The sequence below is a fragment of the Vulpes vulpes genome, chromosome 14 (assembly GCF_048418805.1).
Source record: "Vulpes vulpes isolate BD-2025 chromosome 14, VulVul3, whole genome shotgun sequence".
Classification (NCBI taxonomy): domain Eukaryota; kingdom Metazoa; phylum Chordata; class Mammalia; order Carnivora; family Canidae; genus Vulpes; species Vulpes vulpes.
This window is the reverse complement of record NC_132793.1, coordinates 52851-68232: the sequence shown is the minus strand read 5'-3', so window position 1 is coordinate 68232 and position 15382 is coordinate 52851. Positions and strand designations below refer to the sequence as shown.

The 15382-nt window shown below is 55.2% G+C and overlaps 1 protein-coding gene across 18 annotated transcripts in view; it reads left to right on the top strand.

Moving 5' to 3' along the window:
* Nucleotides 1-6074, top strand: part of MYT1 (myelin transcription factor 1) — a 62382-nt gene extending 56308 nt beyond the window's left edge. For all 18 annotated transcript variants that reach the window (XM_072735255.1, XM_026014999.2, XM_072735254.1 and 15 more), the window contains 4 exons: nucleotides 619-710; nucleotides 1344-1447; nucleotides 3687-3830; nucleotides 4143-6074. In XM_072735255.1, coding sequence (XP_072591356.1) covers nucleotides 619-710; nucleotides 1344-1447; nucleotides 3687-3830; nucleotides 4143-4283 — 481 coding nt within the window. In that variant the 3' untranslated portion in view covers nucleotides 4284-6074. The remainder of the gene's footprint in view (nucleotides 1-618; nucleotides 711-1343; nucleotides 1448-3686; nucleotides 3831-4142) is intronic.
* Nucleotides 6075-15382: the final 9308 nt, after the last annotated feature.

Genomic DNA, 15382 nt, shown 5'->3' with positions numbered 1-15382 from the left:
AAAGCTTTGTCGTACCTCGTGCCCTGCCCCTCCCGCCAGGGCGCTTGCTTGCCCCGATACTTGGCCCAGGGCCGGGGGGCCCGTGGGCCCCCCGTTCTCCTCCTGAGGTGCAGGGAGTCATCACACAGCCCTTCAGAAACGTTCCTTGTCTTTCTTTTGTTCTGCCCTCGTCTCCACCTATAAGATTGATGAGCTAGTGATTCCACAAGCTTTTACTGAAATGCCGCCACATACCAGGCTCAGGAGACAGAGCAGAGAACGAGAGTTGGTCTGGGCCTGGTGGCTGGGGCACAGACTATAAGCAAACAAGTGAGCGAGGTACCTGGCATGGCCAAAGGGGCAGATGCTGTGGGGAGAGCAGTGAGGAAGGCCTGAGAACGAGCCTTTAGGGCAGTGTCCTGAGCTGGAAGGGCCTGGCTGCTGAGTAAGGGAGTGGACGGCTTGGGGGCCAGAGCGAGCGAGCGGGAGGGCAAAAGGAGATGCATGAGAAAGTCCCAAACCAGGATCCTACCAGGCCGCAGGCCAGCAAGGATTGGCTTTCGCTGCGATGTATCATCGTGGATTGGCCCTGCGTGTGTGACCTTGCCCTGGTTTTTTGTGTGTGACCTTTGCTTCCAGCTTATCTGGCTGTCCCAGAGCAACCTTTGCTGGAAAGAAGGGAAAAGTCTCAGGGGATGAGGTTCTCAGCACCAAGTTCAAGACAAGTGATGGTAAGGTGTCCCTCCTGCAGTTCCTCCAAGTGATCTCTGTGACCTGGGAGAGTGAGCCGTCCTGGTAGCAGGGGTGAGGGAGGCTGAGCCCCTCCTGGAGTGAGTCCTGGTGGAGACAGACCCCTGACCTGAGCCCACAGGTCTCCCAGCCTCAGCTCCAAACTCCTGGTTGCCTGGAGTCTGGGCTCCTGGCCCTCGCGTGCCATGCTGGCTCTAACCTGGGTATTGGCGCGTGTTGGCATCAGAGAGCCCTGCTGGCGGCATCAGAAGCCACATTCTCGGGGGTTGGTGGGGCTGTGAACTCAGTTTCAAGGAAGAGGGAAGCTGAGGAAATGCAGCATCACCTGGAAAGCTTCCATCTTTACCTTAGCGAATAATCCCTGACAGAGAGATTTATACCTTTGTACCCATCACCCGGGGGCAGGAGGCAAACGTAGACACATGGCTCCTAGTGTCCGAGGCTCACTTTTCCAGCATGACACGTGGGATATGAGCTGCCCACCATGCGAGGCCGGTTGCCTCTGCTTGGAAAGGGTCCCTAGTTGCATTTAGAAAACAGGCCTCCCCTGCACCCCTGCATGCAGGCCGAGGCGTAAAGCCAAGAGCCACAACCAAGGTTTCTCTCTGGAGCAGTGTTGGAGAATGATGAGGAGATCAAGCAGCTGAACCAGGAGATTCGCGACCTGAACGAGTCCAACTCTGAGATGGAGGCCGCCATGGTGCAGCTGCAGTCCCAGGTGGGTGGTGGTGTCCACCTGCCCCCCGCCCCAGCCTCGGGGGTCCTCGTCCTCAGCCTCCTTTTCCGGGAGGCGGGAGAGCTGAGCTCCTTGTCAAGGGGCTGTCAGGCTGAGCTGATGGCTGCAGCCTTCGGGGACGCTCGGAACAGGTTACACCTGCCAGCTTGGGTAGTACTTCTGGCAGTGGGGGTCCTGAGGGGCTCACGCCGGGGCCCTGGCAGGCTTTCCTGCTAGCCCTGTCAGTAGGAGCAGCCCCACAGGGCAGGTCCTGAGGGCCTGGCCGGAGCCTGATTTGACCTCAGTGCTGCCGTAGAGCAGCCTGGTGGCCGGGCAAACCTGTGAGCAGTCTGTACCTTGAGGTCCTCACTGGTTAGAACGGGGCTGATAATAGGAAGCAACTCCATGACATTGTTGCAGGATGAATGCATTTCTTTTTTTTTTTTTTAAGATTTTATTTATTTATTCATGAGAGACAGAGAGAGAGAGAGAGAGAGAGAGAGAGAGGCAGAGGGAGAAGCAGGCTCCCTGCTTCAATGTGGGACTCGATCCCGGGACCCCGGGGTCACAGCCTGGGCTGAAGGTAGATGCTCAACCACTGAGCCACCCTGATAAATGCATTTCTATGAAAAAGTGTCTGACCCAGAAAGAGCCACTCGCCATGGGATAGGGTTACGAATTACTTTAAGTGTTTGTGTCTTATCTCTCTGATTTCCCCCCAAATGAACATTTGTCATCAGAAAAAAGAAATACAGTGAAGGTCTTATTTTGAAAAGAAGCGCTGTCCTGAGCTAGGGGCCAGAGCAGAGCTGGGGGCACAGAAGGAATGACCACACATAGCTGTGTCCCTTAGGGCTGGAGGGACAGAGGGTCAAGGAGGTGACCAGGCCTGCAGGATCTGAGGGCGGAAAGCACAGATGGGAAGGTGGTGAGGCCCCTTCCAGAGGCTGCGGAGTTACATGTGGGAGCCCCACGTGTCTTGTTATACTGTTCCTTCCTCCATTGGCCAAGAAGATTTTATGCTGACCTCCCGTGCTCTGGAAGCCGGTATAAAAATAGCATCAGCCCGTAGGGATCAGGAAGGATTTTCATTCTGCCTCGCAGCAGCTTCCCCAGGTTCACGGGCAGTGGAAGCAGAGGAGTGTTGGGCACCTCAGGGTGCCAAGACACATCACTGTGTGACTGCCACCCTGTCTCTCCCTTCCCAAAGTAACCTTGGGGCAGCACCTCTGATTTTTTGTTTCCCCTGATTTCCACCTTTTTATTCACTAGCATCCTCTTGGACTGTCTCAGACCCTCCTCTAGAGGGAGTTTTGGGTCCTGTGCTCTGCAGAAAGGCTCCGCAAGAGTAGGCAAGCCCCTAACTCCCACTCAAACTGTTTTAAGCCAAAGACTTCTTACCAAGTGAAGAAGCGCAATGCTTCCCAGCCACGCGGTTGGAGGAAAGCACTCCATCCCATCCACCGCCTCCTCAAGGTAGCTCACCTTTCTGCACCTAGGGCATGCTTCAGCGTGCCACGCACATTGTGTGACTTGCCTCTGCCTCCAGCCTCCCCTGAGATGTGGTCAGATTGGGGCAGGGCCTCCCAAGCATGTCTTCTCCACACCAAGCCCCAGGGCAGGCTTCCCACCTGCCCCACGCTGGCTGCGAACCTCTGCGTAGCGTTGCCCTGACCCTGAGACTTACCTGCCTGCTGCCCCGAGCACTCAGGGCAAGCAGCACTGCCCGTGACCGTCAGCCCTGCTGTCGCTGTCGCTGTCGGGGTGTGCTGGGGGGTCACCGGCCGGCTCCGCTCAGCTACGAGCTGCAGAGGGAGAGGCAGTTGCCGGCTCTGCTTTGCCTTCCACAATTTTATTAGGGTACTTTGTTGGTCTTGCTGGTGCAGGGAAAACCCAAAGGTGGCCAGACACCCCACAAAGTGGATGCAGTGTTCCTACTACAGACAAGGACGATAAAACGTGGCAAACTTAAGTACACAGCTAGCGGTGGGCAGGGACTGGAGCCCCGGGCGCTTTGAGTCTGGGTGCCTTCCTGACCCGGCAGGGACAGTCGTGGCCCCACACAGCCCCTGGCCCTGTCACTGCATACCCTCCTCCATCCAGGGGCCAGGGTCCCTGCCTCCTCACCCTCTCCCAGAGAGACATGAGATGTGGCACAGTCAGCATGCCGGGTGTGTCCCAGGAGGATGTGAGGGACGTGGTCCATGGGAGGAGGAGGCATTTCCCATCTCGTCTGGTGCAGATCTCCTCCATGGAGAAGAGCCTGAAGAATATCGAGGAGGAGAACAAGCTCATCGAGGAGCAGAATGAAGCCCTGTTTCTGGAGCTGTCGGGCCTCAGCCAAGCCCTCATCCAAAGTCTCGCCAACATCCGCCTTCCGCACATGGTAAGCAGTATGGGGCCCTGCAGGCAAGCCCCAGAGCTGGTGGCTGACCCCCAGGACTCTGGGGAGGGTGCTGTGCCTGGCAGGCTGTTGGCCGTGGTGGTTCTGGCTCCCCTGAACAGCTTAGGAGTCCACAGCACGTCACTCATGGTTTTTCGGCCCAGCGATGCCAGCGTTGCCCCTGGTGGGTGTGGGCTTGTGTCAGGTGGCACAGGAGGAGATGGGCTTAATGCTCATCCGTAGATTTCTGTGGCTTCTGAAAATCATGGGACCCATTGCACGGATGGGCCTTGCTCACCTGCTTCTGTTCTCCAGGAGCCAATATGTGAGCAGAACTTCGATGCCTACGTGAGCACCCTCACCGACATGTACTCCAACCAGGAGTGCTACCAGAACCCCGAGAACAAGGACCTCCTGGAGAGCATCAAACGGGCTGTGAGGGGCATCCAGGTCTAGACCTCGTCACCCCCGAAGCCACCCCACCAACCGGGACATCTGGGGCACCCCAACGTGGCTCCAGTGTTTACCTCCCTCGCCCTGCCCCCGCAGCGGAGATTCCCGACTCACAGTGACTTCTGGTTGGCAGCCCAGGGCAGCCTCAGGTGGGCTTATCCAAAGGGGTGCCTGGAAATCAGTGTCTTTCCCGTTGTGCTTGCCAGGCTGGAGGCCTCGACCTCCCCACACGAGCGCAGGGCAAGGCAGGAAGTATTACAAAGTGATTTATTTTTGTTTTTTGAAAGAAATCTGAAGAGCAGCTCAAAGTCTCCAGTGGAAGCTCATGGACAAGGTTCTCAGGGAAGTTTTGGAGTTTGCAACCACAGTATTCCTTTGTCTGTCGAGGCTGGGAGGGTAGCCGTGGGCACGGGGCGGGTGGTGCGTGTGACAGTGTCAGCCTGGAGCACCTGCCCCAGGGTGCGCGTCTGCTCAGTGAGGTCAATGTGGCAAGTGTGTTTTCTGTTTTCATTTAATTCAGTTTTGTCTTAAGGATGGAGCAAAGCACCGTTCCAGAGGGTTAGAAATAGACCTGAAGCCCACGCACGGCCAACTTGAGGACTCTAACCTGGGCTGCCCCTGGAAGTTCCACATTAGCGCACCTCACACATCTAGGGGTAGCTGGCACCCCAAGCCTGCAGAGACTTGTACAGCTTGGGGTCACGCCCCCTCTTTGGGGCTGCGGCCGTCAGATCCAGGTCTGGGTCAGGGCCAGGGTCTCTGGCTCTCTGCGTTCACCCCTGCCCATGACCCGTCACTGCCACATTACCCGGGTCACGGCCGAGCTTGACTGAGGTGGCGATGGTGTCAGCAAGGTCAGGGGATAAATTCCTAATTCGGAGACCACCAAGATTCACTTCTTTTTAGATCCATTCAAGATACGAAAAAAAAATTTAATAGAAAGTGTTAAACACAATGTTCCTAACATGTAAATAGAGTCCAAATCGATTGTGACTACAATTCCAAGTTAGTATTTAAACGTAGAGAAATTGCACTTCCTGAAAGAGATAAAAGAGTAGTTAGTTTAATTATTCTGTAAATTATTTAATTTTGTCAAGATGTAAGTATTTATATTCACAACCTCTTATGTTAACATTTGCTATTTATTTAACATTTTTATTTATTAATTTTGTACTATTTCAGCTAGACCCCACACCAGGACACCATGAGAGGTAAATCAATGAAATCAAAGCAAAATTAACTATTGGACTATGAGATAGGCCACAAAAAAAAAAAAATCTTGCTGTGACTTCTATATATAGAAGTCTTCTTATAATTTTGATGCAACCAAGTTATTTTTTATATATTTTGTTATTTATTCTTTTAATAATGGAATTTTTAAAAAAGTATTTTGTAACTGAGGAATTTTGATAATTTAGGGATATTTTTCCCTTGGTCCAATGGAAAGAAAGACTTTTTGGTTTTCTTTACCCCTTTGGTTCCTTTTGTTTCAGGCACGGACAACAGCAAATGGAATTCTGTATTTATTATTTATTTAAGTGTAGCGCAGATGTGTGTGCTCTGGCGTGTTTCTCGTGTTGCGTCTGTGTGCTGGTTCTTGATGGCTGAGTCACGCTGCTGTGAAGGAGTGCTAGCCACAGGCGGCACCGAGCAGTCCCCACTCACAGGCTCCCTGTTCCTCTGACAGCTCCGATACTGTGATCCCCTTCCTCAGGAAACGCGTGGAACCCACAGCACAGCACTTCTCGGTGTGTTTGCAGGGTGATTTCCTAATAAAAGTCCACTCTGACTGTGCACGGGAGCGTGTGTGCTGTGGCGACCGTCTCTGTCCCTGGGAGCCCCAACCCGTCACCTTCTGGGGGAGTGGTGGGTGGTGGACCCTTCCACCTGGGCCTCTTCTTGATACCCCGTGTGGAACCAACATCTTTCCCCCGAGGTGTGGTTCTAGGGGGTCTAAGTCCCAGTGCCCTGTCCCTGCCCACATGATGGGCATTGCAATGCAGAACTTTCTCTTGGGCTCAGAGAGAAGTCTTCCTGTTGGCAGAGGTGGGGGTGGGTGGGGCTGAGGGTGGGATGGGGGTTGCCACAGGCCATCTCTTCTGGCCACAAGGAGGAAGCCATCTCCAGTATGAGAGAACTTAGACATTCCGGAAGGAGGCAGAGCTGAGAATTGGAGAGATTAAGGTGGAGGTGGAAGGAAGAGGGTGAGAGAACGCTCATCTTTTCATCTCTTCAGAGCTCCCGGATCCAGCCATACCTAAAGGTTGTCCACCCTTGCACTTCCTAGTTCTACAGGGCAATGAACTCCCCCTCCCTTCCTCCTCCTCTTCCTCCTCCTCCTCCTTCTTCCTTATGACTTAAGCTCTCCGGCTTGGTGTTTTGGCCTTGCAGTGGCACTTCACTATGTTCACACTTTAGGGTCAGGTGGAGCTCTAGCTCTCCCAGGGTGAGACTTAGGTTTTGGACATTCAACCTGAACTGTCAACCTTTGGACCTCCCTGGGAATCTGACCCTAAGGTCAACCTGGAGCTTCCATCTGACATGACAAAGGAAAGTTCTTAGAAATTCTTTTTTATTTTTTTAAAGATTGTATTTATTTATTCATGAGAGACACCAGAGAGGGAGAGACACAGGCAGAGGGAGAAGCAGGCTCCCTGCAGGGAGCCCGATGGGGGACTCAATCCCAGGATGGGATCACGCCCTGAGCCAAAAGCAGACACCCAACCGCTGAGCCACTGGCGTCCCAGTTCTCAGAAATTCTGATAGTTTCCAAACCCTATCTGAGTGAGACGGGGTCCAGGACACCTGGGGGCATTTGGTGTGTTTGGAGGGCAGCTGACCCTTGGGAGAGGGGCCTATGGGCCCTCACTGCACCCCAGATCACCTCCCCACCCCTGCTGCCCACCGCCTTTGCCTTTCTTTCCTCTCAGTGTCTACAGTATCAGGCCTCTAAAGCCTGGCTTTTTCTCTTCTGGCAACTTCTATGGCTCCCTCCTCCCCTGCTCTCCTGGGCCCCCTTCTCATCTGGCTGTGGCCACCTGGCCTCTCCTGTAGCCCCTTCCTGGTTTCTGCCCCACCCTGCGCCTGCTCCTGTGGGTGCTGTCCCCTGTGCGCTCCTCAGAGGCTGCACCAGTCCACATCCTGGCATATCAACTTCCCTACAGTGCATGTCTGCCATGTGCAGAGGACTCCCACACCGTTTCCCAGGCCTGCTTTTCCCAGTTCTAGAACTTGCCGGGACTCCACCTGGATATTCCACAGTCCATAGGACATGTACCCAGTTGGCCATAATAGCCCACTGGCTGCTCCCAGCCTAACCCTCCCTGGGCTCAGCAAGATACCAACCCTCACCCAGCCGAAGAGATCATGGCTACACGCAAGCTACCAAGAGGGGCCACAGTGCTCGTGCTGTCACATGGGTGTGAATGTTCCCATGAACACCAATCTGGTCATGTTTGCCACCCAGACGGGGCCACCCATGGCAACTGTCCTAATGAGGACGGTGTATGGCTTGAGGAAAGACAGGCAGTTATTTGGGTTTCATGTCTAGCTGTGCAGGGATGCATGTATCATGGCCCCAGCCATGCCCTGCCTTCCGTAGGGGACAGTGGACATCGTGACTCCTGAACTCCAAGGAGCCCCTCCTACCAACTGAGAGGTCTGCCCACTGGTCCTGGCTCCTGAGGGCTGGCCACAGCCCCAGCAGCTCCTTGAGCCAGTATAGGTCATAGGGGCACACCCGGAGCCCCACAGAATTAGAGGGGCTGGTACAGTCTCAGCCCTGTGGGGCCATCCCCGAGCCTGCCACTTCCAGGATGAGGGGCTGGGGGTAGGGGGGCAGGGAAGCCCACAGAGCAACCCTGCTTCCCACATGGGATCCGGGGAGTGGATGCTGAAGCAAGTACAGTTCCTCCCCAGCATCCTGCCAGCCAACACCCCCTCACTGGACCCCCCATCTCTGCTCACAGGGTACCTTCTGCCAAATTGGACACGTGTCTGCCCCTGTCTTTCACACACTGTCAAAAATGTTTTCCTTGTGTTTCATTCTGTCGTGGGTCTCTCTGTAGAAGCTGTCAAAACAGCAAAGGGGAAACCTGGTGCTGTTTAGGACTAAAGCCGGCAAGGAGTCCGCCCGGGCCCACCTGCTGTGCTGTGAAGACCCCGCAGAAGCGCTCTAAGTCCCACCTGCTGCCCCCCTGCTCTGCCCCCCCGCCCCCCTGCTGCCCGGGCCCTGAGCAGAGGATCCGAGACCCCAGGATCCGAACCCCAGGGATTCACGTCCCTGCAGGGGCCTCTCCTCACCCCCTCGGCTGTGCTGGGCTCCCTGGCTCAGGCGCTGTCACTGAGCTGGCCACCGTGGGCACCAGTGGGGCTTGACCACCGCCGCCCCAGACTCTGGAAGGCGGTTTCTTCCCACGCACACATTTTAGTCCGTAGGAAGGACTAGGACGTGGCTCTCGTACTGGGACTGCGGCCTCCCGAACGAACGTTCCTGATTGCTCCCTGGCCATCACACACTTGTACCTCCCTGGAGGGCCTCCCTACCCTCCTGCTGTTCCCAGAGGGTGTGACAACCCCCGGCCTCTTGGTTTCTGCCAAGCTCAGTCTGGGATCACTGGGAGACACTCTCAGGCACATTTCCTTCCTGCAGTGCTGAATCTGTGGGGCCTTTCTGGAGTTTGGGGCCCCTTGACATTGTCTGGGAAATTACGGGTGCCTGTGCGGCGGGCGGGGGGATCCTTCTGGATCCACAGCCCTTCCACGTTCTTGAGCAGGGGGAGACTTCCCGGTTCACAGTCCCGAAATGTCCTGTGAACACGACACTCATAATGGCCACAGGCTAGGGACCACTGGCTGCCCCGACTAGGTCCTGAGAGGTGGCCTCCCTGTACTGCAGTTCCCTTGGCAGCACGAAGAAGTGAGACGCGCACTACCGCAGTGGGCATCAGGTTGTTCTGAGACCGCTGAACCCCCGGACGCCCCGACTCGCCGGCAGCTCGGGGTCCCTGGAGAGCTGCCTCCGAGGCATCCGTGGGGGGGGGGGGGGCTGCGATGACGGTGGTTTGCTTCGGGCCTCTAGGCTCACTCCAGCCCACAGAACCCTGCCCCAGACACCACTCACTCCCCGTCAACCACGGGGGAGGTGCCACGGGGCGGCTTGTAGCAGTGTCAAGGCGCCCTCGTGTGGCCGGTGCTACGGGAGGGAGGGCCGTCGGGTCAGTACTGGTGACCTTTAGACGTTGTTCAAGCACTTACACCCTTTAAATGCCAGGCCACACGGAGCCCCTGCGCTGTTCTGGCCAAGGTTGAGGGTCAGAAGTGGTGCGGCCTAAGGGAGATGCCCAGCACCTGTGGGCAGCCCCAGACAGGTGTCCCATCAGCGGGTCTCTAGCTACCTCCCTCAGCAGCCAAGTGCAGGGCCTAGGAGACCAAGTGGGGAGAATCAGCCAAGTACAGGGAGTGTGCTCTGTAGGGGGGCGCAGGAAGAGTGTGTACACGAGGTGGCTACAAGGATACGAGTTAGGGGTGTTGGGCAGGTCCCCTTCCTGGGGGCTCCTGCATTCTGACACAGTAGCATGGGCAGCAGCTCTGAGTCAGGAGCCATCTCACACCTGGGGACCTTGGGCAGGTCACTTCCAGCCTCTGCTTTGGTGTCCTGCTCTGTAAAGGGGTCCACAGCATGTGCTACTGAAGGAGGGACGAGGAAGTGGAAGAGGGTTAGCCCAGGTCCCAGGTCATGCACCATCTGGTGACACTCTGAGGAGACCCTTGAAGTCACCTCCCCTCCACTGCATCTCCCCATTTATACCAGCCATCACTCCTGACCCCAAGATCGGCCCTCTGATGTGTGGCCACAGCTCCCAGGTAAGGCCTGGGTTTGTAGGCACCACTCACGGCCCCTATTTGCACCCCCGAGAGTGTAGGTGCCACTCACGTGGCACTGGAGGAGTGAATATGTCTGCTGCCACCAACTCTGCTAGCAACTGGTCTGGAGTCTGGTCTTCCCAGACTGGCCTCCCTTCTCCAAGGCTGCTGCCCACTCATGCTCTCCCCTCAAGAGCTAACGAGGAGAGTCTGAGGGTCTGGCAAAGGGGAGGGGACCCTTGAACCCTAAGACTCACAGCTTAAGAAATGTTGGGGTGGGGGTAGGGGTGGGGGCTCCTTGGTGGCCCAGTTGAGTAAGCATCTGACTCTTGGTCTTGGCTCAGGTCATGATCTCAGGGTCATGAGATGGAGCCCCGCATCCAGCCTGCTTAATATGCTCTCTCTCCCTCTGCCCCTCCCCTGTCTCTGCGTCTCTAAGAAAAAAGGAATGTGCATGGCAGCTCCTCAGGGTGCTTCCATCCCAGGTGTAAGGCAGGTCTCTGGACGCCGGTCTGCGCACAGACGCACAGACACACACACACACACACACACACACACACACGGAGTGGAGAGGGGATTTAGTTTATGGAATTGGCTCTCTCAATTGTGGTGGCTAAATCTGAAATCTGCAGAGCAGGTGGAGGCGGGGAACCCAGGAAGAGCTGATGTTGCAGTCTGGTGTCCAAAGGCCGTCTGGAGGCAGGATTCCTCTTTCCCTGGGGAATGTCAGTCTTTGCTCTTAGGGCCTCAAGTGCTAGGATAAGACCGACCCCATTACGGAGGGTAATTTGCTTTACTCAATGTTTGCTGATTTAAATGTCAATCACATCTAAAAAATACCCTCAGAGTAACATCTAGACTGGTGTTTGACCAAACATCTGGGCACCATAGCCTAGCGCATTGGACACATAAAATAAACCATCACAGACCTTTTCCCTGTGCCCAAGCATTACTAGCTTCTCATTAAAGTGGTTTAAGATGAGAAATCATGTTTTCGCCTCCCTTCTCAATCATTTTACATATATGAATACACTGGAGTTCACCGATTCTTTCTGATAACATCAAACTGCACCTACCTGCATAGCAGGAGTAGCAGAGAAGCTTGAGGCTCATTTCATTGCTACAGAAGGCCTAGTCCTTGATGGCCCACCACGAGGAAGAACTTTTTCTCCTGTTTCTGGAGGACCGAGTCCGGAGCGTCTCCACCCAACAGCCGTGCAGGGGCGACGCCTGGTGGTCAATGCCGGCCGTGGCCTGCCGTCAGTCCGCTCCTGAGTCCTTTGTAACACGTCTTTGTTGTCTGGGCGATTTAGATTCTTTCTCTTTATCATTGGTCTTGAGCAATTTGATTGTATTGCCCCTTGGTACTTTTCTTCACGTTCCTGCGCTTGGGGCTCAGTGAAGTTTAGGGTTTTCATTAAATTGGGAAAGGTTCCAGCATTTTCTCCACTATTTCCTTCTGTCCTAGCCTGTGTCCCTTCTTTCTGGGACAGTCACTACTTGTGTGTAAGGCCACGTGAGGCTGTCCCACGGTTGCCTTGGATGCTGTTAATTTATTTTATTTTCTCTTCGTGTTTTATTTGGGGTAGTTCCTACTGCTGTGTCCTCAACCCTGTCTTTGGCTGCATCCAATCTGCCGCTAAGAGCATCCACTGTACTTTTCAACTCCGACATCGTAATGTTTATTTCTAGAAGTTATATTTGGTTATCTTTACGTAAGCTCTATTTCTGCACTTAACTCCTTGCTACACCTCCTTCTTGATATTCCTGACAATTCTGGATTGGATGCCCGACATTGTGAACTCTACCTTGTCGGAGTGTCGGATATTTTGTATGCTTGCAAGGCTTGAGCTTTGCTCCGGGACACAGTGGCCAGGAAACAATTTGATCCTTTCAGGTCTTTCTCTGATATGTTAGGTAGGGTCTGAGCAGTGATCATTCTGGGGTGGGCTGTAACTCACTCACTCCTGAGGCAAGACCCTCCTGCGCACTCCTCCCGCTGTTCCCTGAACCTAGAGCTTTTCCAGTGTGGCTGCTGGTAACCCACGCCACTCTCTGCCTCGTGCAACCACGGGCAGTGCTACCTCTAACAGGCACGGTTCTTTCCCTGGCCTTCGGTAGTTTCCGCACACACGTGCTGCTTAGTTCTCTACTGCACACTGCAGGGGAGCTGCTCTACGTATCTTTCTCCCCGCCTGGACTCTGCGCTGGGACCTCTAGCCACCTTGGTCTCCCTGCATTCTCGATTTTATCTCCTCAACTCAGGGAGCCCTCCAGGCTCTCCTTGGGATGCCCCTCCCTACTCTGTAGCCTGAAGACTTGCAGCAGTGAGTTGGGCAACTGTAAGGGCTCAGCCCATTGGTTTCTCACCTCTCAGGAGTCTCTGAGCTTTGTTGCACAATGTCCAGGTTCTGAGAACTGTTGCTTCACATATTAGCCCATTTCTTGGTTGTCTCAGGCATGACAGCAAGTCCAGTCCATCTTGGTCAGAGTTTCAGAGTTTCTTGGTACATTTCAGTTGGAGATGATGAAAAAATTCAGGAGTTGGATCGTGGGGACGGTTGCACAACAATGAGAAATGTACTAAATGCCACTGAACTGTACACTTAAAAATGACGAAAATGGTAAATTTTATGTCTTAAGAATGGTTAAAATGGTAAATTTTATTATCTATATATTACCACAATAAAAAAAACCCACATTTTTTAAAAGGGCTACCTTTAAAACCAAAGGAAGCCTTAATACTGTACTTTGAAGATAACAGCATAACCTCCTGCCTGTGGCTCCAGCCACAAGTGTCCAGGTACCCCCTGGCATTCCGTGTGCCTGGAGACTCCTCCTCCAGATAGGTCAACCATAAGTGGCCCACAGATCACCCAACCCAAGCCCATACCCTTCAGTAAATCTTCCCAACACCTGTTTAGAAACACCCCACAGCTCCCCATGGTGTGCATCCCACACACTGGGACAAGAAATACAAGCACATCCAACTGTTGGTGTGTCTGGTGGCCTTTGGCAGAGCACCGACACCTCCATTTTACAGATGGGGAAACTCTGAGTGGATTGGATGCTGCCAGGAAGCTAAGGCCTCTCAATAAACGATAACCTCTAAGAGGATAGGGCAGAAGGAGGCGCATCTGTAACTGATGAAAGAGCAGGGGTTGCTGCTATTGGCTGGGAAAGAGCACGTTTGAGATTCTGTGCGTGACTCAGGGACCTCGTTTTGGTCTGTGCTTGGGCACATTTAGGACACTTTGTCTCACTGTATCCAATGGAGTGCCTCTGCAAGATTGCTTATGTCCAACGGAATACATGGCCTTGCTGTGAGCGGCAGGCCAGCTCCCGATGTCAGAGACGGCTCTTCTCATTCTCAGAGATCACGTTGGTATCTACTTCATGGAAATAACCCATGTAAAGAACTTAGTGTGACACCCTACAAAGATTAATAATGATGGTGGAACATGGATGGTGGAACTGACGTGGAGGGGGTGGGGGAAGGAACCCTGGGAGAGCCAAGCAGATGGGTCTTAAGGGAGGATCTAAACAGAAGACAGATGTGATCATACCGTGCTTTTAGGAAGACCACTGGCAGAGCCCAGGGAGGGGTAGTGAGAGGGTAGGCAGGAGGTCAGTTAAGACATTCTCCTAGCTAAAGGTGAGGGATACAGGGACAAGACAGGGCGGCGTATATGGGGGATATACCCCCGACGGTGGGGAGGGGGTCAAGGATGGCTTTAAGACTCTGTGATTTGAAACAGTCACAGATGACCAGAGGTATGCAGATAGGCAGGACTCTGAGTCAGGGTCAAGGTCATGAGGTTGGTCAGGGTCAAGGTCATGAGATTGGTGGCAAGCCCTCTCCCCCACAGCAGCAGTGCTTGTAAACTGTTGTAGAGATGGGGTGACTTACAAAACTGTTCAAAGAAAAGGTTCTGTTGCTAAAAGCTCATGTGGAAAACCACATGTGAGGTTCGGCTGCAGTGAAAGGAAGAGTGGGGTGGGATTTCACAGAGTTTACTGGGTAGGCTACGCAGGCATTTTGGGAAGGGATATGTGGCATCAGAGCAGCAGAAGAGGGCAGGGCCCAGGGAGGCTGGGGGTGGGGAGGGGAGGCAGCATCTAGCAAAGCCCTGCCAGTGGACCTGAACACAGAGCCACGAGGCCTTGCTGGGGATGCAGAATGATCTTAGATGCAGGATGTCCAGCAAAGGTATCTCAGACTCTTGTTACCTGGAGGGCAGCCTGGGCAGAGGCCACATGTCTGGCCAACATCTAAGGCATGAGGCTGCTGAAGGTGACTCCCGGCTCTGAGATCCGGTCAAACGTCCACCCTCCGGGCTCCGCCTCCTACGTGGTGTCCGACGAGCCGCCCGAAGCTCAAGCCGGCCTCACGGGGACCACCCTGACCGACCCGGAGACGCACCCCTCCTCTGCACCGTGTGGCCCACACCTGGGTGCACGCACACCCTGGCTCCCTACGTCTGTGGGGTCTGCAGCCGCTCCTCGCGTCACCCAGCACATCACCCCAGCGCGCTCTTCTGGAGGCCGTGTTCGCCCCTTCCTCCACGACTCAGTAACTTCATAACTGCATAATGCTCCTTTCCGATTGTTCCCACTCGGATTGTGCAGAAACAGTTCTCTGCGTCATGGGACCCACGGAAGTCGTACGAGGCTGCCCCTTGCCCAAGCTCCCTCGTCCTCTAGGAACCCAACCCTGTGAATCCATGACGCTGGGTGTGTGTCACCTGTCACATCGTGGGGCTCACTGTGGGCCAGCTCCACAGCAGGGGCGCACGGGGGGGGGGGGGCAGGGGCGCACGGGGGCGCACGGGGGGCAGGGGTGCACGGGGGCAGAGGGCGCAGGGAGGCAGGGGGCGCAGGGGGGCGGGGGCGCAGGGGTGCACCGGGTCGCGGGCATTCCGGGCGAGCTTGGCGGAGCCTCATCCAACCCCGCGCTTCCCTGCTGAGGCCCCAAGGGATTCCGGCCGCGGGGTGCGGGTGCGGGTGCGGGTGCGGGTGTGGGTGCGGGTGCGGGTGCGGGTGCGGCTGCGGCAGAGGGTCCCGCTCTGCGGCCCTGGGCCCTCTCCGGCGCAGGTGGGTTCCCCTCGTCCACCTTTGCTCCAACGTCCCCTCCGCGCCGCCCGCCAGGGCAGCCCCTGCCGTGACTCAGTGTCCATCACGCGGCCCTTCCGGCCCTTCCCCGCCTGGGCTCCGGGTGCTGCGCGGACAGCGGGGCT